At 34.9% G+C, this 23,360-nt stretch overlaps 2 protein-coding genes across 4 annotated transcripts; one reads left to right on the top strand and one right to left on the bottom strand.

Annotated features, from left to right (window-relative positions):
* Positions 1 to 2,352: 2,352 nt before the first annotated feature.
* On the top strand, positions 2,353 to 8,758 carry LOC110666838 (nudix hydrolase 16, mitochondrial). Of its 3 annotated transcripts, XM_058151985.1 has the most exons (5): positions 2,360 to 2,397; positions 2,501 to 2,744; positions 3,848 to 3,962; positions 4,706 to 4,789; positions 8,180 to 8,758. In XM_058151985.1, exons 2-5 carry the CDS (start codon positions 2,578 to 2,580, stop codon positions 8,417 to 8,419), a joined length of 606 nt encoding a protein of 201 aa, XP_058007968.1. In that variant the 5' UTR covers positions 2,360 to 2,397; positions 2,501 to 2,577; the 3' UTR covers positions 8,420 to 8,758. The 3 variants fall into 3 exon arrangements, 2 of the variants coding, with proteins under 2 accessions (XP_021683178.2, XP_058007968.1); XM_021827486.2 differs by lacking the exon at positions 4,706 to 4,789 and having other exon boundaries at positions 2,353 to 2,744; XR_009150778.1 differs by lacking the exons at positions 2,360 to 2,397; positions 4,706 to 4,789; positions 8,180 to 8,758 and adding an exon at positions 4,098 to 4,151 and having other exon boundaries at positions 2,620 to 3,962.
* A 157-nt stretch (positions 8,759 to 8,915) lies between these two features.
* On the bottom strand, positions 8,916 to 21,624 carry LOC110666829 (E3 ubiquitin-protein ligase KEG). Its single transcript, XM_021827468.2, has 16 exons — positions 20,571 to 21,624; positions 17,091 to 17,453; positions 16,753 to 16,983; positions 16,434 to 16,559; positions 15,996 to 16,332; positions 15,747 to 15,904; positions 15,142 to 15,299; positions 13,906 to 14,027; positions 13,619 to 13,753; positions 13,289 to 13,413; positions 12,982 to 13,086; positions 12,633 to 12,866; positions 11,755 to 12,088; positions 11,442 to 11,630; positions 10,973 to 11,278; positions 8,916 to 10,557 (listed from the first exon to the last, which is right to left on the bottom strand). Exons 1-16 carry the CDS (start codon positions 21,296 to 21,298, stop codon positions 9,346 to 9,348), a joined length of 4,863 nt encoding a protein of 1,620 aa, XP_021683160.2. The 5' UTR covers positions 21,299 to 21,624; the 3' UTR covers positions 8,916 to 9,345.
* Positions 21,625 to 23,360: the final 1,736 nt, after the last annotated feature.

Genomic DNA, 23,360 nt, shown 5'->3' with positions numbered 1-23,360 from the left:
TACATAACTCGCACATTGGCTCAAAGTTATTAGAGAGATTAACTAAAGATGGAATTGCAATTGTATACTTGTTGACTTATATCATGAATGACTCGTAAAATTGAGAGTTAACATTTATGATTTGATTCGAAATTAACTCAAATATTTATTATTTGACTCGAAGTGATACATAACTCGCACATTGGCTCAAAGTTATTAGAGAGATTAACTAAAGATGGAAATCCAATTGTATAATCCACAGCTTTCCAAGCAAGCCAATCCGCATATACATCAACTTCCCAATAAATATGGCTCACTCCAATTGATTAATTTTTTTTTTTTTTTTTTGTCTGTTTTACCTACAATGGAGTTTGCACGCTGCAGACCTGAATTCTACAAAATATAAAGTTTGCGACTCTTTAATCTTGTGATTGGAAATCATTCCATTGGATTTGGAAATTCTTGCTGAACAAAAGAATGCAAGTATTTGAGCTTTGGTTGAATGCTTACTTACTGAAAGCTAGAAACTGTAATGAAATATGACATCTAAGGCTCGAGAAAACACAAGAAAACCAAAATGGGACTAGATTGAATCAATTCACTCATCTAAATTTGACTGAACCTGCTTGTGTTCTGTGGCTTTTTCTCGTAGATTAGCGAACTCTATCACTAATTATCTTGTCTGACGACAACAATTTATTTTTAGTTTAATTCTTAAGAGGAAGTTCTCACTCTTTATGATTCCCTTTGTGATATTATGACTTCTGATTTTTTTTAGAGTATGTTTGATAAAAAAAATTAAAAATCAAATATTAAATGTTAATTTTATAAGTTTAAATACGAGATTAATAAAGAGTAATTATTACTTATAACTTTTAATCACTTATTAATATTGTTTTGATATTTAAAGAGACTATGTTAACTTTTCAACTAATTAGTATTAAATGTTAATTTTAGAGTTTAAATTAATAATTATTCTTTTTAAAGGTTAAAATTTGCAATAGTAATATTTAATCATTGATTTTTTTAGTTTCAAATAAATACATCCTAAATAATTATTAACCTAATCCTTCTAAAATTAATATTTAACCTTCAAAGGATATAATTATTTATGAGATGAAAAGTTAACCTAATTTCATCCAAACACCCCTTATTAAATTAACCTAATCTTATCTAAATACTTAATACCCTTTAGAGATTAAAAATTATAACAGTAACAATTACACTTAACCACATGCCAAACACCCCTTAATGAGATCTCCTTATTCTGGCTCACTGCATTTGACCTCTTGAGTTGTTTATAACATATTCACATTTTACATTTTGACCTAGCCTTTGCCTCCTAATTTTACTTTTTTTTTATTCATAAAAAATATTAATCAAATGCTTAATGTCAAAAATTAAATATTTAAATTTAATAAAGGTGTAAATTATAATGCATTCCACTCTAATAATAATTTAACTTATAAATGTCCTTATCTCTTTAATGAGATAATGAAATGTTCCAACATAAAAGCAGCATTTGGATTGTGATTGAGGTATTAAAAAAATTAAATTTAAATAATTTTTTACAAAATTATCTTTTAAAATTTCATTTTAAGATTTAGATAGAGAGATAAAAAAAATATATTTTTTGAAAAATATTACTAAAAAAACTCATATTTAATTAATATCGTTGAAAGAGATAATCATGAATTTCTAAGATATTAATTTTTTATGTACCGTTAAATGAATATTGAAGAAATTTTAATATATTAAAAATATTTATTTAATTATTTTAATTTTTTTATAATTAAAATATATTAAATTTAACATCTTCTAATTAATGTATTTAATAATATATTTTCAATTATAACTAATAATAATATCAAAAGAATTTTAAATATTGTTAAAAAATAAAAAAAATAGTTTATTATTTAAAAATTATGAGAATTTAATAACAAATTATAAAATTTAAATTAAATAATATACTAACAACCTTAAATTCGAACCTAAAATCCCTTTTAAACTCTCTTTTATCATTAACCACTAACTTAACCGATCATTGATTATGAGGATAAAATTCAATTTGATTTGTGTTATTAATAAAATAATGCTGCTTTATTAAAAAAAAAAATATATGTAAAATTTATTTATGAAAAATCTCAATGAATATTTATTACTTTTTATGAAAATTTATTTATGTTGCATTATAGAAGCATTTATAAGTGTATAAAAAAAAAAAAAAAGAAAATGACGTGTGAGCATCAAATCACAGTTTTATAATCGGCTGATGGACCCTACAACCCACGTGACTTTGACCACCACTACCGTCCGATCCGCTCCCTATCATCCGCTTTAGGCCCTTTTTCTCTCTCCTCTCTCTCTCTCTCTCTGTAAAAGAGCTGAACTTTCTCTCCAAAGATCTGAAAGCAAAAGGTGAAAAAAATCTCTCCTTTTTTTTAATATATTTTTTTTTTATTTTCCCTCTTCTGCGACTAAACCTAGGAACGAAATCACCCAAAAAGAGAAAAATTCGCAGCCATTCGATCATGTCACATTGCGTTAAGCTCCACCATCGGCGCCGAGACCAGCAATGCAGGAGATTTTATCCTGTGCATGCATAAGCATTTTGTCAGATTTGCAGTAGAGGCAGGGCCAAACCAATGGGCCCCTCCATTTGGGATGGGAAAAAGGATTCATTCCTTAGTATGTGCAGCTGCATTGGTTGCCTGCAGTGGTCGGCATCAGCAGCGGTACGAGGGCGGTTGTCGCCTTGTCGCCGGGTATTTGCTTTCGTAGTTTTCCTAAACAATTTTTATGTGTACATTCGTATTTGTATAGGTATATGTGTTTGGATATGATGATTTATGAGGTCGTCAAATGTTTGATAATGCCATTATCACTTAATGGGTTATCTTTTAGATTTTCTTAGTAAAAGGTTAATGGTGTTATGTACACACTGGTGTTCCACTAATAATCTTGTTTTTTAAGCTTTATGGGGATTAATTATTTTTTTCTCGTAATGTAATTGGCCATTTTGGTTACATTTTTCTTCTCATGGGTGTTTTGTGGGACGTGTTTATATCATTCGTCTCTGATTTTCTCTCTCTCTTTCGGGCACTGACTTTGAAAGTGAATAGTTGGTGAGGTGATGCATTATTGATTGTAGGATGAATTCTATTGGCGGGGTTTACAAATATTAGTTGTGAAAGGAGTTGTTGAGCATATTCTTCTAGAAAGGATTTGATATGGCAGAGTTCCTTAGACTGTTACTAATTTCTCTTAAATGTTCTAAGTCCTCTTTTTTATTTTAAAATCACTGCATTAGAGATGCTAATATTTACTTCCCCTTAAGCTCTCTCTTATTTGATTCTCTTCTATTTTCGAATGATTTTAATTGCCAATTGCAAAATATAAAGGAATACGAATCCTATACTCAAACAATGTTTATTTCTTAATATTTTCTTAATATTAAGGGATGTGCATGTTGAGGATTCCTGTAATTGTTCTGTATGGCATTTTTTTAATGGTTATACACAGTGCATGGCCCTCTCTGCTTAGCAGCGAGATGGGGATAGATTATTCAACTTAAGCTTAGCCAATTTCTTTATTTCTTTGTGTATTCTCCCGAAATTTTGGCGTGTCACTTTTTTTTCCTTCGCATTTTCTTTTTGGATGGTAATATCTTTTGTTTTCTGTGAATTCATATTGTGTCTGCTGAATCGCTGGCTGTTGGGAGCTAAATAGTGAAAAGCTTAACATTTATGCCAAAACATTTTGTATCAGCTCTGAGAATGTTGCTGATGCTTTTGATGGATGGTGCAAAAAAAAAAAAAAATATTGTTGTTTGATCTTGAATCACTAACTCTGCAGGTTATGTTGGCAGGTGTATTCCTTTTAGGTATAGAAATTACTATGAAAATGGTGATACCGATGCTGAGAAGATTGTTGAGGTTCTTATGATCAACTCAACTAGTGGACCAGGTCTCTTGTTTCCAAAGGTATAAAGTTGTATAAACAGTTTTAGAAGTAATTATAAGATCAGTTGTGCTGTTTGAGATATAAGAAATCAGTCTGACATCTTACGAATGAAGAGTTTTTTTTTTTATATTTCCTTTTATTTGTGAATTTGCTAGATGTTTGAAGAATCACTGCCCATGCTAATCCATTACATGGTTTGAATCTTGAAACCTTGCTTTTACATTATGCAAGACAGAGGAAAATGCCAGGAAAGAAAAAGGGGGAGAAAATTTTGAAAAGTTGCATTTTTCCATTTTGGAGAAGGAAGGAAAGTGGGGGCATAAGAAAATGGAGAGAAAATTGTGCATTGATCCCACAAAATTCTTCTTCCAAATTTTGGAAGGAAAATGGATGTAAAATGAAGAAATTAGCATCCTGATAAAGATGAAAGATAAACTTGTAATTTTTCCATCATAAAACAATTTTCATACCATTTTCAATCCCTCCTATCCTAACAAGATGAGAAAAGCTATTTTCAATCCTCCTAATTGTTCCCTAACAAAGAATCAAAGACCAAAAGAGGAATAGATGTCAGGTGGTTAAATCCATTCTCTAGGAAGTTTCTGTTTGTGTATATGGATAAGTTTCTATGCGAGGCCTTCTTTTCTTTGATGCTTTAAGAAGATATAAAATGTTACATTCTTTATGTAATTTTCTTCTTTCCCCCCACCACACACCAAAAACCACACCCACCCCCCCTCCTCTTTTTTAAATTTGCTTGTAGGGAGGGTGGGAGAATGATGAAAGTGTTAAAGAGGCTGCAGTGAGGGGAGCCATTGAAGAAGCTGGAGTTCGAGGCGACCTTATGGTGAAAGTTTATTTAAATTGATATATGCCCTTTTTTTTTGAGATTATCAGATGTTGGTAAAAATTGTCTTTGATTATTTGATCGGTTCTACATATCTTAAAATTTTGAAATTCATTTGGCATTCAAGTGTTTCACAGTCTTGTCATCCTCAGATTGCATTTGAATGAATGTTCTGATTCATGATATTTGATTTGTGATTTGCATCTCTTATTGTCATGTCATTGTTGTAATTACTTTATAGCCCTTCAGTTTATCTTAATTTCTTTGGTAATTAAAAAAAAAATTCCAGTGAAAGAGGCAACTTTTCGAAATACTGATAATAGTTCTAGAAGTATTCTTCACAAGCTTTCGATTAGCTTGTTAATTATATCAGTGCAAGCTGCAACATGAATGTATGACAATATGAAGGAAGCCTCAAAAACATTTTGTTAAACTAAGGCATGAACTCTTTGAGTGAACAATTACTAAGGGTTCGTTAGAAGTGCCAAAATATTCATCCATCATAATATGGTAGGTGTGTTTTAGAAGTAATTTGAGAGAAAAGGTTTAATATTGCTGCAAAGTTGACTTCCAAGTGTAAATTAATATAACTTGTTTTCCTCAAGGTTGTGAAACAATAGTTGGTTACTTTCAAAGTGGACTACCCATCATGTGTACGTGAAAGTGCTCTTGTGGTGATTTTGAAAGGAATATCTACAGTAATTGTATTTGCTATGGTAATATTGTAATCTCTTAAAATCATGGGTATTGCATGTGAGCTTGAATGTGTTTGGAGTTGTTAATTTTGTTATATTCTTAATTGTGGATATAGTGCAATTTCTGTGCAGTCTGTACTTATGTCTGAATCAGGATGCTACATCATAGTCTGATCAGTGGATGAGACTTCAGCATATCATGCTCTGGACTTTTGTCTCATGTCAACTCTAACTCAACTCAACTCAACTCAACTAAGCCTTTATCCCAAAAATTTGGGGTCGGCTATATGGATTCGCTTTTTCCACTCGATTTTGAGTTAAATCAAATGTGTAATACTTCTAAGTCATGTTATACTACTCTCCTCCAAGTCAATTTAGGTCTACCCTTTTTCTTTCTATCCTCTATAATAATGTCTGCTGCTTCTTCTGTAGCCTCCCCCCGTATGTCATTCTTCACATGACCACCACACCTCTCTCTCCCTCTCAAATTTTTTTTCAAGTGCCACCACTCCTACCTTCTCTAATACTCTCATTACGGACTTTATCTAGTCTAGTATGGCCACTCATCCACCTTAACATTCTCATCTCTGCAACTCTTATCTTAGATGCATACGACTCTTTCAGGCCCAACACTGCTACCATATACCATAGCATCGTATGGGTAAAATTTTCCTTTTAATTTATTGGGAATCTTACGATCACATAAAACTCCGTGGGTACGCTCCACTTCAACCATCAATCCTATGACTAACATCCTCCTCACATCCCCATCTACTTGAAGAATCGAGCCTAGATATTTAAAGTGATTACTTTGTAGCAAGACTACTCCATTCAAACTAACTCCTTCCCTATCACGGTTTGGCCTTCAGAACTTGCAATGCATGTATTCTGTCTTCGTTCTACTTAACTTAAAACCCTTTGACTCTAGAGTACTTCTCCAAAGTTCTAGCTTTTTATTGACTCCTTCTCGTGTCTCATCTATCAGAACAATATCATCTGCAAACATCATGCACCAAGGAATACTCTCATGTATATGTTTCGTCAGTTCATCTAAAACTAATGTAAAAGGTAAGGGCTTATGGTGATCCTTGGTGTAATCCAATTGAGATCGGAAAATCTCTTGTGTCTCCTCCCAATGTGCGCACAATAGTAGTTACTCCTTCATACATATCTTTCAATACTTGTATGTACCTAATAGATACCCTCTTTTGTTCTAACACATTCCATAAGTCCTCTCTTGGAACACTATCATAAGCCTTCTCCAAATCAATAAAAACCATGTGTAGATCTTTCTTCACATCTCTATATTTCTCCATCAAGCTTCTAATGAGAAAGATCGCTTCCATAGTTGGGCATGAAACCAAATTGATTGAGAGAGATAGAAGTATCATGGCGTAGTCGATGCTCCACAACTCTCTCCCACAATTTCATAGTATGGCTCATGAGTTTAATTCCTCTATAATTTGAGCAACTCTGTATGTCTCCCTTATTTTTAAAAATAGGTACTAAAATACTCTTCCTCCATTCATCAGGCATTTTCTTTGAGTTTAGAATCTTATTAAATAATTTAGTTAACTATGCTACTCCCATATCTCCCAAATACTTCCACACTTCAATTGGTATTTCATCGGGTCCATAGGCTTTACCCACTTTCATTCTCTTAAGTGCTTCCTTTACTTCTAAAAATCGAATCCTTCTAGTATAATTTACATTATTTTCTATTGTTCTATAATCTATATTCACGCTATTACCATTTTGACTATTATTAAAGAGATCATTAAAATAATTTCTCCATCTTTCTTTAATGTCCTCATCTTTCACCAACACTTTTCCTTCTTTATCCTTAATGCATCTAACTTGATTGAGATCTTGACATTTCCTTTCTCTACTCCTTGCTAATCTATAAATATCTTTCTCCTCTTCTTTAGTTCCAAGTTTCTCATATAACTTTTCAAAGGCTTGCGCTCTTACTTGACTAACTACTTTTTTGTCTCTTTCTTTGCTATCTTGTACTGTTCATATGCCTCTTCATTATCACATTTAGGTAATTTCTTATACCATTTCCTTTTTCTCTTCATTGCTTTTTGTACTTCCTCATTCCACCACCATCTCTCTTTTGAGGGTGGTCCATGTCCTTTAGACTCTCCAAGTACTTTTCTAGCTACTTCTCTAATCTTTCGCATTTCGTCTTACAAAATTTGGTTCGATCAGTTTAAAACCGAACCAAACCAATATTTATCGGTTTGGTTCGGTTTGGTTTGGTTTGGTTTGGTTTGGTTCGGTTGTCTCCTAGTGATCGGTTTGGATCGGTCTTCAAAATTCTTGATTTTCGGTTATTGGTTTTATTGGTTCGGTTCGGAACCGAACCGACCGTTTGCACACTCCTAGTTCAGTTCATTCTCTAGAATTTTTTGGTGAGCTATGGCTGTCACCTGTTAGTGCTGTCATGAGTAGACTATTCCAGTTCTATTTAGTTTACATTGTTGAAAGTGAAATGAATGTTAGTCCCTTAACAATTTGCTTCACCTCTTGTAGAACTCTGTCAATGTTCTGTAAAGATAACAAGCTCTACCCCACGTTTTCTCATTGGAAAAAAAAAAATGCATTTCATAAATTCTTAGTGATGTTATAATGATTTCAAAGACTTTTTGGTTACCAGGCATGAGTTCAACTCATTTATATACCTGGGTTTCAGGATCTCATGGGCTATTATCACTTCAAGAGTAAAACACTCCAAGATGAGTGTTGCCCAGAAGGTTTATGTAAAGCTTCAATGTTTGCGTTGTTTGTCAAGGAAGAGCTTGAGTCATGGCCAGAACAGATCACCAGAACGAGAAGTTGGTTGATTATATCCGAAGCAGTTGAGAATTGCCGACATAAATGGATGGAAGATGCTCTGAAGCAATTCTCTGTATGGCTTGAAGTTAAGATGTAAACTACAGGGAACAAACCACCCATTCAAGATTGATTGTGTGCATAAAGAAAAATTTCATGCTTACATATTCTTGAAAGATGCTACTGCAATTTTATCAGACTATTAGCAAAATTTTAGGATTACCTAGCTCTTTTTGGTTAATTTTTTCAGTCTTGTTCATGTTGCTGACGTCGGGCATTTAATTATCCACTATTTGTTCCTGTAGTTTTAGATGTACATTGGTGTATCATTTCATTTAGAAGTTGGCCCATTGAAAGGCCTTACACTTTACAGACAATTACTCGATTAAAAATGTCAAAGGAATGAACGTATTGACGAAACTCATTGGGCAATTGGCCATCTGTGCATGGTTTTCTAATCATACAGTACGTAGACGATGTACCTTCCTTGATATATCGCTTTCATCAAATGAGAAAATTTACCATTAAGTCTTGAGGATGCAGTGATATGTATCAAATGCCCTTAAAAGCAAAAGGATAAAGAAATTCTAACTCGGTAAAGGGCAACAACTCGCAAGATTTATATAGGTTCAGTTTGTACAAAATTACATATAAATGACATAATATATACGTCAAAAAGCTTTTCAGCTACCAACATCTATGAGATACAAATGGCTACAGCTATCTTTTTTTCTTGCCAGTTCCATCATCTCCAATAATTATCAGCAAGGCAAGCCAATTTCCTGCATGTTTCCATTATCCGACTCTGTATTTCTTCTGTTTATTAACAATAAACAAATTCCGATTTGTTAAGGAGGGTGCTGCAGTCATATGTAGAGTTTCAAGCATACTGGACCGTACAGCAGCTAAAACAAACTTCTCTCAACAGTAGGCAGTAGCAAGAGACTAAGACCCTATGGATTGAGGAGCAAACTGAAAGAAGCACAGAAAGCAAGGAGATATTCATCCAGCACCTCCATTAAAAGCTTAACTCTCAAGGACAATATCAGCAGGATCTCCAATCCATGGCCGGCCTTCTCTCCACTGAAACTTAATCCTTAGCTTCCCATTTGCATCTACACCAACTACTCTGCCTTTGCTTGCATGAGTCTCCATTCCCCATCCCCACCGAGGCGTTACAAGCCCTTCTCTAATTCTCACTTTGTCCCCCACTTTGAATGGCCTAACCCTTTCCATTTCCCATGCCTTGCAAAGCCACAGCCTCTCTGTGAAGCAGAATGCAACCCATAATTCCCCATCTTCCATACGATGCACCACTCCAATGCTTGAATGATTCACCTCTCCCCACTGGTGTGTTGGTGTTGATACTGATGCCCTTACCCTCACCCAGTCTCCAATATGAAGCTCCTCTTCCTCCACCAGCTCCACTTCTGAGGGATCAAGCATCCAAGTTTTCGAGCCTACAGGAGTATATATTCTCAGTTTCCCATCAGCATCAATTGCGGATATTGTTCCAACACTCGCATGACTGTGACCTGACCACCCAAATCTCGGCTGTTTCACAGAGAGTTTAACCCTAACCTTCTGTCCAACTATGAGCTTTCCTACACTTTCAAGATGGGAAGTAGGTCCCACCCATCTTTCTTGCTCCCCACAAAAGCCCACATAAGTGCTTCCATCCCATTCATCCCCATCATAAACTATACCCTGTACAACACCAATGCTGCGTGGCCCAATGGATTTCCAGTTACCCGCATCTTCCTTCAGTCTGACCCATTCTCCCACTTCAAACATCTGCTCAATCTCAAGATCTGCAGGATCTCCCCTCCACAATGTTGGCAAACCAAAGAAAGCAACCCTCACTTCTGCATCAGCATGAACGCTAGTTATTATGCCCCGTGAATCAGGCTGGGCACCCCTCCAGCCCCATCTTGGCTCAACTAATCCAGTTCGAAACCGAACGTGCTGCCCAACTTTGAAGCATGGAACCTTTTCAACATCAGTGTAATGAGTAATCCACCTTCCTTTACGGAAACAACAAGCCAGCTCCAAGTAACCTGTCTCTTGTACACTATGGACAACAGCTAAACTTTCCTTCCCAATGCTATTCCAATCATAACTTGGTCTTGTCCCCAGGCTTGGTTTTGAACGTACCCAATCACCAACTTCAAATCCTGAAAGTCGCTCTGCATCTCCAGGAGAAACTTTCCACAAGCTGTGTCTGCCGGCAACCCTCACCTATATACAAATAAAAAATTCCAGATTAACCAGATTTTTTTCTCCTTTTCCTTGGTAGCTGGGAAATGATTTTCATCAACAGTAAAATCCAAATAACTTTGACTACAGAAAAAATACTGCAGAATAATACTAGGAATGCCTAATGCATGCAGTTTGCTTCTACTATCAATACAACTCCCAATCATAATGCACTGTGTCAAAACAATATATGATGCTAGCCGATGCACATTTGGACAACTCTAAAGCACATAGCCAATGATAATGTTCCAGCATCTAGCCAAGTGATAAAAAATGCTATCATTTGCAACAGGTTGCTAAATAAAATAATTGCAGGTCAAAACAATTTAAGAGGAACAGCGACCACAATGCACAATTTAAAATAACCAAAAATAAAATCAAAGTTAAGCATGCATACATTCAAAGCCCCATCCATGTCAATTCTAGCAATTTTTCCAACAGTTGCAGGGCTTTCATTTGACCATCCAAGTCTTGGCTGAGTCACAGAAGGCAAGACATGTATTTCTTGTCCCACTTCAAACGGAGGCACCTTCTCCACATCTGTCACAGAGCAACAAAAAGGCTTGCTCCTGAAACAAAAGGCAACACCCATATCACCATCCTCCTCCAAGCTGTGAATTACACCAATGCTGTTCCGTGTAATGTCCTCCCATCCATATTTTGGAGAGGATACTGAAGCCTTCACTCTCACCCAATCCCCAACCTGCTCATATCGGACAAGACATTTACGCCAACAAAAGATATAATAAGTCTACTACCATGGATGTATTGAAACTCAAGCATGATGATGCGTAATCTTCCATGACAAAAATTACCATGCTGCAGATGAATCACTGCATGGCTATGAATTACAACTGATATATTACCTTGAAATCCTCAACCTTTTCCATGTCAGATGGATCAGCCTGCCATGGGATAGGTCGATTTGGTATTTCTATTATGAGAAGCCCATCATTCTCTATCTCACTAATTCTTCCAACACTGTGATGGGTCTCACCACCCCAAGCATACCTAGGTTCTGCAACAGATCGCTTCACACACACCCGGTCACCAATCTGTAAAATCAAATGATGGATTGGTATATTTTCCTTTGATTAAAATAAAGAATAAATAATTCAAAATGGTAAAATAAAAATCAATGTCATCCATGAAATGGCAAGGTCAATATTTCAGTCATACCCTGAAAGCAGCAACAGGCTCAACCTCTTCTGGTTCACAATGCCATGGATTTGGAAGATAACTTAACTCTAACAGTAGACTACTATCTGGTCTAATACAATACACTATACCAATGCTCCCTGGTGTTACCAATCCTAATCCATGCTTAGCTGCTGTGAGCGTTGGGCGGATACGAACCCAGTCACCAACCTTGAATTCTTCAACTCTCTCCATTTCTGCAGGGTCAGCTTTCCATCCTCTAGATGCTCCCGGAAACCCAACACGCAGAATCCCATCATCATCAACACATAAAACAGTTCCAATGCTGTCACGTGATTGACCACGCCAGCCAAACCTGATAGCAAACAAATAATTGTCATTTTTCCAAACACAATTTATTAATGGAATTGAGAATCCATTCCATAGGTTTCAACAAGGGATGTGCTAAAAGCTGACAAGACATATACAAAACTTCAGTTCAGTGCTGCAAAAACTTGCAACAGTATGGGAATGAGTGACAACACCACCTAAAGAAAAATCATATTATGCTTCCTTATAGATAATGCATGAAACTGTGAAGACATTTTGAGAAGATTTTTGTGCAATGGTTCTCCAGGTGCACATGCCATATATCCAAAGTACATTGTCTTTCAAGAGTCTTTATGGGAAGCCTTTTTCATATCATACAGAATTCTGAGTTTCTGGATTCTCAAGTCTCTCCCAGTTTATATTGCACTTAACAGCTAATCAACACTAGAAAATATAATCTCATGATTGACCTAAACACAACCTGTATGTTTAAAGGAAATGATAGCAGTTACCACAATATTGTTAGAATATTTTATATATGTACTACATTAACCCAAACTAGTAAAGTTCACGACTGTGAAGTACCATACCTTGGCTCTTTGACATCTGGTTTAAGCTGGACATGCTGTCCCCTGTCTAAAGGAATCAGCTTCAAAACTTCACTTGCCAATACACGAGCTTCTCCAGTACAGAATGACACAATGAGATTGTCCTTGTCCACAACATTTTGCACAAAGCCTACACTCTTATGTTTGGCACCTTGCCAGCCGTGCGCAGGAGTTGTGACACTTCTTTTGAACTTCACCCAGTCCCCGACTTCAAATCTAAAGTGCATAAAAAATTTAAAAAGTACTGTAATTATCTAGTCATAATCACAAATGCAACATAAACTTTCCAATATAATTCATGACAGCACAATATATGAAGTTTTGTCCTTACATTGTAGGAGAAAGATGAACTCCTCTATTCAAAAGTGCCTCCATCAAATCTTCTGAAATCCATTCCCGAGGAAGGGCCTCTAGAAAATCACGTAATGTCTTACCACTGTCACCAACATATGCATAAACCAAGTCAGTAACTTTTGAAACTTCACTTTTCCCTTCTTAATACAGTATCTCCTCTTAATACTGCAATACTCATAACTTGAACGACAATAATAATAATAGATTCGAGATTTAAATAAGGATGAGAATCTTTGAGAATGAAGTTGCAGACGGAAGCGACAACGTCAATAGTTGGTACTTGCCTGTGGTTTCTAACATCTACAGCAGCATCAGGATTTCTAAGCATCATGATTAGCCACACAAGATTTTCACGTATCATTTTTGCTGCATCTGCTGCTATATGGAATGCATTATCACCTTCATCATCCTAACAATAATAACTTGATGGCTTAGTTTCCAATTATTTGCATAAATCAGCTATTTTTTCTTTGAAGTACACAAGGATAGCACAAGGAGATCAACATATAATAGTTCACCTCAAATGAACAGTAGATCAGAAGGTCATCCATGTTAAAAAAAAATGTATAAACACTCTGTATTAACTGAATTTAGAAAGAGAGTGGGTACAAAACCTGCAGATTACAACTTGCCCCAGCAGATAAAAGCAATCCAACACATGATTTTGCCCCTCTGGCTAAGGCTACATGAAGAGGAATTGTATTATGCATGTTCCGAATGTTTACATCCACTCCAGCTTCGAGAATAATCTATTGAAAAAAAATAGTAGATATACTTAAATAAAGAAATTAAATAAAAAAAAAGCCCTTGGTATTTGTATCAAATGCACGAGCTTAAGTTGCCTAAATTAAGAAGTATTGATTGAGCACTCATATGAAGTATGAACGCTAATATAGCTTACTTTGACCAACTCAACATCATTCGCCATTGCAGCAGTATGCAAGGCGGTTCGCCCATGCTGTGAATCTTGGGCCGTTGGATCTGCTCCAGCAGCAAGCAAAATTCGCACCAGTTCTCTCCCATCTACGTGAAATTGGCAGGAGAAAAAAGGGAAATAATATAAAATCAAGTGGTTATATGATTGAAGAAAACAGCAGAAATTAATGAAAGCAAAATGCACAGAGAGCAATAGAACTGACAAAGAAAACTTAGGAGACAAGGAGTAAAAAAGGTACCCATTTGGACAGTACAAAATGTCCTTGTTCCATAAATAAATCATGGCACCACACAGTTTGATGAAAAATGCTGACACTTAGCACTTAAATTGGAAAGTGTATGAAGTTAATCTAGAAAATTAAAATCTAATATAACCAACCATGGTTCAACTAGAATTTGCTACTCCCAGGAAGAAAAATAAGCAATTAAAAGCGTTGATGTAATGCTAAAAATGATAAGATTTGATTGGTTGGCCTCTGTTTTTGATGATTAGCAAAGAAATAAAATGGTAAAAGAAGGAAATGGCTAACAGAACACATTACTAGAAACATGGTCAAGATACAATAAAACCCAGAAAACAAAAAGGAAACCCTGGCCTAAATCTCATTTCTTCTACATTCGCTTCATGTTTAAGTTTTGAAATACAATAGCTGCCTTCCCACTCTGACCTTTGAGATGCGTACAGTCAGCAATGCCCGTTATATAGGAAACCAGTGCAAGTGAAAATTTTGGGCAACGATATAACAATTGAAGGCAGGAGATTATGGTAATAATCGATAATTAATCATGACTAAGAGTTCAGCACTTCAGTTGAAGCTCTATAAGCTCCTAAACTTTTTGATGAGACATGACATTTAAACATATCTCACAGTGTTTTATAATTCTATGCAAACAGTTAGTGAGTTAACTGACACTAAAAATTAAAACCTCGATGCATACTACAAAAGAAATTAACATGCACAATAACATCTTTTATTCAATTCCGTTTGGCTATTCTTACATGCAAAACCAGCATCACCTTTCAAGAAGACTACAAAATAGAAAAATATAATCAATCTTTTATCACCCCACGCTCCAAGAGAAATAAAAAATGGATCAAATAGAGACCAAAACATTGACTTTTTCAACAAAGCTTCCAACAAATTAAATTAGATTATTGACATTATTAATGCATTAGACAGTCTTGAGGTTCTAGCATTACCAATTTCATGATCTTTCTTCACAGCAGCTGCCATACACAATGCAGTTCCAACTGGACTGGGTATATCTATTGTATCAGCAATTTCTTCTGGGGAAGCAACTTCCATCCATCTTTTCACAACAGCCACATTCCATGTTGCCACACACAAGTGCAATGGCCTGCGATAGGAGAATCAAGATGTGAATACAGGAGCATACATAGGATAAAACATAAGTCAATTGCATTACAATGGTGAAGTGAAAATAACCTCAAAAATAACAGTATGACAAGCAAAAACAATGCAACAATTATGCCCCATGGATCAGGTCATACTTTCAGATTCTGGACAGCAACAATGTGGAAGCTACACGCACTCCACTCTACAATATAATAAGCAAAAACAATGCAACAATTATGCCCGATGGGAGCATATCACACTTTTTGTTTCTGGACAATAACAACGTGGAAGCTACATGCATATCTCTTGCTATCACCTTGCAACCAACCTCAAACAACCACCCAAGACACAAAATGAGGGACATAAAAATATCATTATAAACAATTTTTCCCCTTTATGTCATTCATATTAAATAGGGGGAAAAGATGAAAAACAAAACCTAACTTACGTCAAATTTTTTGAATTTTGAACAGCCATTGACCTACAGCCTCCATTTTCCAATATAACAAGAGCACAATCTGTATATTTTTTGGCAACAGCCCTATGCAGGACTGTTTCACCTTCATCATCCACAGCATTGGGATCAGCTCCAGCCAATAGTAGCTCCTGACATTATTTTAACCCAATTTTAATAGGAAGAAGCACAACTGCACAAAAGAAAAACCAAAAAATTATAACTTATCGACTGAAGACTTACTCGCATACAATCGGGTTGGCCATGGTAGGCACAAACATGAGCAACAGATGGACCAATGCCTTCTCTCAACCTAGATCTAACATTAGCCCCTTTTTCAATGAGAGCACGAACACATTCTGAAGATCCAGCAGCTAAAGCAAAAACAAGTGGAGGATCACCATCTTTATCCAAAACATCCACATTTGCCTGCCTGTATGCCAAAATAGACTGAACAAGTTCTGCACTACCGCGTCTACAAGCCAGATGAAGAGCAGTCTGCCCGTCAGCATTTTGCGCTTCTAATAGTATAGATACTGAGCCACCACTGTTTCCTGATGCAGCCCTTCCAAGCAAATCTCTGCAAATTAAAAAGGAAACAAAAAAAAAAAAAGGAAATAAGGAAGAAAGCCTCAGTTTATTCAATTAGAGAGTAACAAAGTATGTTCTGAGTAAACTAACCTCACGCCATTTACATCCCCTTCTGATACTAGCCTATGTAAATGGCTAGGATTATCCTGAAAAACCTCCAAATCAGATGTGGGAGATGGTTCTGTCACACTTGATCCAGGATATTTTGCAAAGCTACTGTAATCACACAATTTTGTAAGAAAATCAGGCTCCTTCTCTCACACACACGCACGCACACTAGTGTGGTCTGCTTAGAAGACCCAACATGACAGCATTTATTGCAATCTTGTATCTGCCCACGGCCAAACCAGAAGATCAAAGAGAAAATGAGAAGAATAAAATTACAAGATCAAAACTTTGAAATTCTTACTTATCAGGGCTGGCAGGAGGGCTGCGTGGCAACCCTTGCAGATGACGAAGGAATATTGCTAACATTGCATTAAAACTTGGCCTTTTTGCTGCCTTGAACTGTAGGCACTCTCCAATCATCTTCCACAATTCTCTAGGCATTCCAACTCCCACTACACTTGCATATTGTGGAGGCAATTTTCGAGTCTTGACAACAGCTCGATAAATTTCCTCAGCACTTAATCCGGCCCACCTGCACAATGAACATCAACTTGAATGATTAGAGAATTCACACAACATGTGAAATTCAAAAAAAAAATAAAGAAGAAACTAGAAAAAATAATGAGTTACTCCACATACGGGATGGAGCCTGTGCACATTTCCACCAATGTACAACCAAAACTCCAGGCATCTGACTCTGCAGAAATACCAATTGAGTCGTCCCAGAATAAATTCAATGACTTCTTCACTGGCTCCCATGCCTCTGGTGCTGTGTAGTGTGGGCTGAGCATTGTACAGTCCATACATGAATGGATTTTCGCAGACTCACACTCTGACCGAGCTTTCCGGCAAGCAGTTTTCTTCAAAATTGCAGCAAGTCCATAATCAGAAACCACTGCGCGACCACTTGAATCCAAGAGAAGATTGGACGGTTTTATATTCATACAGACAACACCTGCCGCATGAAGTTCAGCCACCCCTCGTGCTATGTCAGCCCCATATCTACAGGTGGCAAACGAATGCAGCGTCATGACAATAGTCATAGCCAGCTCATAATATTATTCAAAGCTTTCATTTTGCAGTATCTTTCAGTAAAATATCAAAACTGACATATGCTTAATCATTCAATTAAATTGATTCAAAGACGTCAGCTAATTTAGCATAAATTAAATGCTGAAATGGAAGGATCATTACTGGATAAGATAATTCCATAAGTCTTTTATCCTAAAATTTGCTAAATTTAGCATATATAAATGATAAAAAGTGTCAAATACTACAACTTCTTTAATTCGCCCCTAGTGAAAAGTAATATCAAAAAGTTGCACAAGATTTACAGCATTTATCAAAAAGATCCAGAAGATACATATATTATCCTTTCAGCCTTGTTCCCTCCCACGTTTGCAAAATTCATTTCCAAATCCAAAATCACAAATTAATACTCCCTCATTGCCTCCTTGCCCTTCCTTTTATTTCACCCATTTCTAAAATTTTTTACGTCAATCAACATTCCACCCCCCTTTCTTCCATCTCAGGAAAGAAATCAAAGAAACATCTGCTGGCACAAAAAATGAACACATCTCCATTAAAGAAACATCTGCTCTCCGAAAATATTGTATTCACTGGAGGTTCGTATTGATATTTGAGGTTATGCATGTATTCATTGAAACCCCCCCCCAACAAAAAAAAAAAAAGAAAAGAAAAGAAAAACCAAAAAAAAAGAGAAAGAAAAAAAAAAGAAAGAGAGAGGAAGTATCATTCATCTTACGAATCACCAACTATTGAAAAAAGAGGTTAGAACATGACATATATTATTGTGAAGACAAATTTTTATGTATCTAGTGTGCATGCGCAGCATTCCCTTTGTTGTCTTTCTTAAAAAAAAAAAAAAAAAAAAAATCTCTCTAACAGTCTAACCTATCAAGTGTGTGTGTTAGACATGAATTATTACCACAAGTTTTCCAAAAAGCCACAAGCCCAAACTAGTTGGGGATGGGGTCAGTCATATGGATCCTTTTCCTCCATTTTAACCCATTCGAGACATTAAATCCTTTTTCTCTACTTCCACTATGTCATCATCCTAGGTCCACCTGTTCTTGTCCTTTGTCCATCTTCAATATGCCCAATCTTTTTTACCAACAATTTGGTGGTTGACGACTGCAATTCCTTCTTATGACCTTCTCTCAATATTTTCTTATACTTGGGCCCCTTCCACTTTCCTACAAATGCATTTATTCCTTAGTCCTTATCGAGTCCATCCTCATACTTCTACATACATTTTGGCATTTTCATTTTGACTAAACTGATCATAGTGGCTACTTATATGAGCCAAAACAAGTTTCAAAATTAACATTAATAAATGAAGCACAAGGCAATTGAATGATCTTTTCCATTTTCGAGTAATTTGTATAGCAGCTATTCCATTCAGACTTGAATTGCAAATGAAGAAAGAGATAATGCACATTAATTGCCAATATTGATCTTAACAAGAAAACACACTGCACATCCAAAACTTCTTTTGTTACCATGTAATGTTGAGAGCTTAAAGAAGATGCAACACAGTTCTTGGCAGATGGCACTTCTTGAAAAAAATAAATACAAAATTTAGTCTCTTCTTGCAGTCTACGAACTAGCTATTACAGCTCTTAGTCAAAGAGAGAACGGTATTGAGACTCTTAGGAACACAGAGCGACAAAGACTATCACTCTTAGTCCTCCTAATTCTAGCATTGATACTGTTTAGAAACTTTGCATAAAAAAAATCTTAATTCCCCTTAATTCCCTTTAACATGATAAATTAAGGTAAACTATCCAGTAGAAATGGAATTAACACTAATAACTGTTTCCATGGTTCCAGAGTATTAAAAGGGGGAAACTTAAAAATCTTCCAAAACCAGTGAAAATTCCTATCGACATTAGCTTGTTCAATCAACTAAAGTCTTGGGACATCATTCTCTCTGTTCTATCCATTCCATGATGCTTCCCCAGAGCACAAATCAAAACATGAAGTTGTCTAGCTGTCCCCATGTGATTATTATCACTCACATCACATCAACATAATCATTCTCAAAAAGTTCTTTTTCTCAAATTCTAACCTTGACATACAATTTATTTTGGAAGTATAAAATGAAATAAATAAGATCCCAATGCACTAATTAGATGTGCTAAAGATATAGACCCTTCAATTATGTATAGTAAAAATGGCTTCTCATATCCTATTCTAGCTTATCAAAGCATTTACATTGTACGCTGAGATTCCTAGAGGGCCAGTTATATGAGAACTGGAATGAATTTGCCACAAAACTCCACTCGGCAACACGTAGTCCATGCTCATATGATTCACATTGATTGAGTGGTTTATCATGTACCCATAAGTAACACATTTGTCTTGTGCCTTCTGAATATGGCATTGGCAGTATCAATCTCTAGTCAACACCATAAAAGTAATGTTTTTCTGTATGCCTGTGATTCAATGACATTTGCACGGAAGAAAAAATAATTCAAATACCCAACAGACATCTTCATCAGAATCCACATCAAAGTTTACTACTAAAAGTCTTTGTTTTGGCCTCACGCCACCATTTTGTGCATTATGGATAACCAAGGGCTCAAAGTATGCTCCTCACTCTAACTCAGCTCCATACAACCACACATCCATAGTCTTACTAGTTACTCCCCAGAAAATAGAACACACAAAAATATCAACTATAAGAAGAAAAATAACAAGATTAGTATTAAAGAAAAAAAAAAAAAAAGGAAAGAAAGAAAAGGATAACTGCATAAGCCTTAGGATAATATATCTTTCTAATTTACTGATCAATTGTTCATCTCAATTTCCTACCATGGAATCACAATAGAATGTTTTATCTTCTAAATACTAGATTTGATGGTTCAAGAGCAAAGCCAATCAATTATGCTAACATTCAAAACCAGGAAATTCAAATCATGCACCTAAAATTAGTTTCCCAAATCCAAATGAATAACATACACTTAACATTAAACAATTAGAATTCAACCACATTTAAATCATCAAATAACAAACATAAAAAATTCAATTCTCAACTAAAAGCATCAAATTGGAAAACATAAACACCCAAAATCGTAGCAACAATAATGGCAAAACCTTAGAATTTGCTCGAGAGTAAGCCTGCCTTCATTTCTCTGCATCTCAGATTGAACAGACCCAGAGCATCTGTCCATAACAAGACCTAGACATCCATCCACCTTAACCACCCCATGGAAAGTACAAACATTTCTACACCACATGGAAGCTCGCCGCAAGTTCTCCAGCTGCCCTTGTACCCACTCCACCTCCATATCCTCCCCCACCTCCACCCTCTTCAGTGCCAACCGATGCTTGCACTTACCATGGACCCCACCACCAATTACAGCTGCCCACGTCTCCACTCCAGCCCTCCTCCCCTCCCCTATCTTCCTAACTAACTTCACCTCCTGGTGGACCCCAACCTCGATCACCGGGCCACAAGCTCCAGAACTCGACGCGTGGGACCCACGGCTACACCTCTCCTCCTCTTCCTCCTCGTTGTCCTCATCCTCATCATCATCAGTGTAATCACAATCAAAGTTGGGCGCCGATGCCGCCGCCGCAGCAGCAGCAGAAGGGGAGTGGAGGAGGGCAAGGACAGCGTAGTTCTTACGGAGAGCGTTGACGGAGTTACCAACGACTGACACGTGTCGACATCGAGGGCAAGACAACGTCGTATCGAGCGAAGCAGAGAACATCCGTGATAGACACTCCTTGCAGAAGCCGTGTCCACATTGAAGCAGCAAAGGAACTCTCTCCTCCTCGTTGTACCGTGTTTGGCACACGGAGCAGCACGGAACCTTCATTTGTAACTCTCTCCTCTCCTCTAGTAGTCTTCCCCTCCTCTCTGAAAATTTTCCCGATAAAATCTACTGAATCAGGAAGAAAAGGGGAAAGAAAATGATTAAATTCGGAGGTTAAAAGATCTTGAAAGTGATTAAGAGAGCAGATCCATCATCCATTAGAGGATTAAAATGGATCGTAAATTAGGAAAGAAGTGTTTCAGAGTGACAGATTTCAGAGAGATTTTAGAGAGAGAATAAGTGAAAGAGGGTTTTATAGAGCGAGAAAGAGAGAGAATAGGGATTTTCTAGGATTTTTTTTTTGGTTTTTATATTTATTATTATTATTATTATTATTTTCTTCGCTTTTTCTTGCCCTTTTCTCTCGGCTCGACTGGTTGGCTGCTGCTCTGTTTGCGTGCACTGAAGAGCCAGACAGAGTCCAGTCCACAACCCATCTCCTCTACAACGAAAATAAAGAAGATAATAATAATAATGAGAAAAAAATAATATTTAAATAAAAAAATAAAAATATTAAAAGAAAATTTATTTTATAAATAATAAAATTATAATTTTATCTTTAAATTAAAAAATAAAAATTCATAAATATAAGGATATATTTGCAAATTTTTATATTTTACTTTTTTTTTCTTTTAAAGAGAAAGTAGAAATAAATAAAAAAATTTTTATTTTCCTTTCAAAATTTTTTTTTATTTTTCACAAATTCAAATATAAAGTATTTTTTTAAATAATTTTAATATTATTAAAATAAAAATTATTTGTAAAAATATCACTTCTACTTAATTAAAATTACAATATTTATATGGCGTAAAAACATGGATTGTATGTAATAAATTGATTTATAGTATTTGATTATAAATATAAAATAATAATAATAATAATAATTATTATTATTATTATTATTATTATTATTATTATTAAGTCTTCGTTTTATTCATGAAAAAAAATATATATGTGAAAAATATTTTTCATGAAAATTATTTTTTAGTAAATATGTTATGTTAAAATATTTTTTATTATTTTATTATAATATTAAATTAATAATATACATTTATATTTTAAAAATATTTTTATATTTTAATAAGATTATAAAAATATAAAAAATACTTTCTTTTTTGAAAAAAATCATTATTCTTAAAAAATTTATTATTATTTTTCTATTAATTAAAAAATATTTTCTATTAATAATTTTCTAAATGTCTAATTTGAAAAATGTAAAAAAAATATTTTTTTAAAAAAAAATTCACAAAGCTAAATATAAAATTGAAATTAGTATAATAGACAAAATTATTAATATAAAATAAATTTATTTGCACCAAACTTATTTCTATTTTGGGGGTAAAGGTCAAATAATGCTTGATACCATTCTCAGTAGGCACTAGGCAAGTGGAGATGGTTTTGTCCACAAAGCTAAAAGCATGTGAATTTTGAGCCAAGAAGATGGTGAAAGGATGAACTTAGTTGATTAAAAGAAAAAAAAAAAAAAAAAAGGATGAACTTAGTTAATAATCAAACAAAAATGGAGGGTTTTGTCTAAGTGACCAATTAATACCATCTGTCATGGAATTTGGACAATTTCACAAGATGGCTAACTTATTATTAACATTTTTCTATATTTTAATTTAGTTTGTTAGAATTGATAAAATAATTTAAATTATTAAATTTAAAATCATTTATAGAATTAATGTTACAATACTGCAAAAGTTTTAAATCATTTTATATAAAATGATTAATCTAAATTACTTTTTATAATTAGGCTTAGTAATAAATCCATTGCCTTTACTATAAACTCACTGTATGTTTCATTCTCTCTCTTGAATTTGCAATATTTTCATAACAACTCATATTAATTTTGTATTAATACTATTATGCTTTTATTCAAGTACAATTATTAAGTCGATACTGAACTTATCTTTTTTTTTTTTTAAGTAGATCACGTGTGTATTTAACCCACTTGATTAGACATAATTTTGTTCACGTGGGGAAGATTTATTACATAGAGTAAAATACTTTCAGTAGGATTTTCTTTATTTATAATGACCGAACACTCGATCTTACTTAAAAA

The sequence above is a fragment of the Hevea brasiliensis genome, chromosome 1 (genome assembly GCF_030052815.1).
Source record: "Hevea brasiliensis isolate MT/VB/25A 57/8 chromosome 1, ASM3005281v1, whole genome shotgun sequence".
Classification (NCBI taxonomy): Eukaryota; Viridiplantae; Streptophyta; class Magnoliopsida; order Malpighiales; family Euphorbiaceae; genus Hevea; species Hevea brasiliensis.
The sequence above is the reverse complement of the archived record's forward strand: the minus strand, read 5'-3'. Positions and strand labels throughout refer to the sequence as shown.

Coding starts and splice junctions, on each gene's coding strand:
- LOC110666838 (XM_058151985.1), top strand. CDS start 2,578: ATGCATAAGCATTTTGTCAGATTTGCAGTAGAGGCAGGGCCAAACCAA. Junction 3,963..4,705: donor CAGGTCTCTTGTTTCCAAAG/GTATAAAGTTGT, acceptor ATTTGCTTGTAG/GGAGGGTGGGAGAATGATGA. Junction 4,790..8,179: donor GAGTTCGAGGCGACCTTATG/GTGAAAGTTTAT, acceptor CCTGGGTTTCAG/GATCTCATGGGCTATTATCA.
- LOC110666829 (XM_021827468.2), bottom strand. CDS start 21,298: ATGAAGGTTCCGTGCTGCTCCGTGTGCCAAACACGGTACAACGAGGAG. Junction 16,560..16,752: donor CCTCCTGCCAGCCCTGATAA/GTAAGAATTTCA, acceptor GTGTGATTACAG/TAGCTTTGCAAAATATCCTG. Junction 12,867..12,981: donor GTTCATCTTTCTCCTACAAT/GTAAGGACAAAA, acceptor TATGCACTTTAG/ATTTGAAGTCGGGGACTGGG.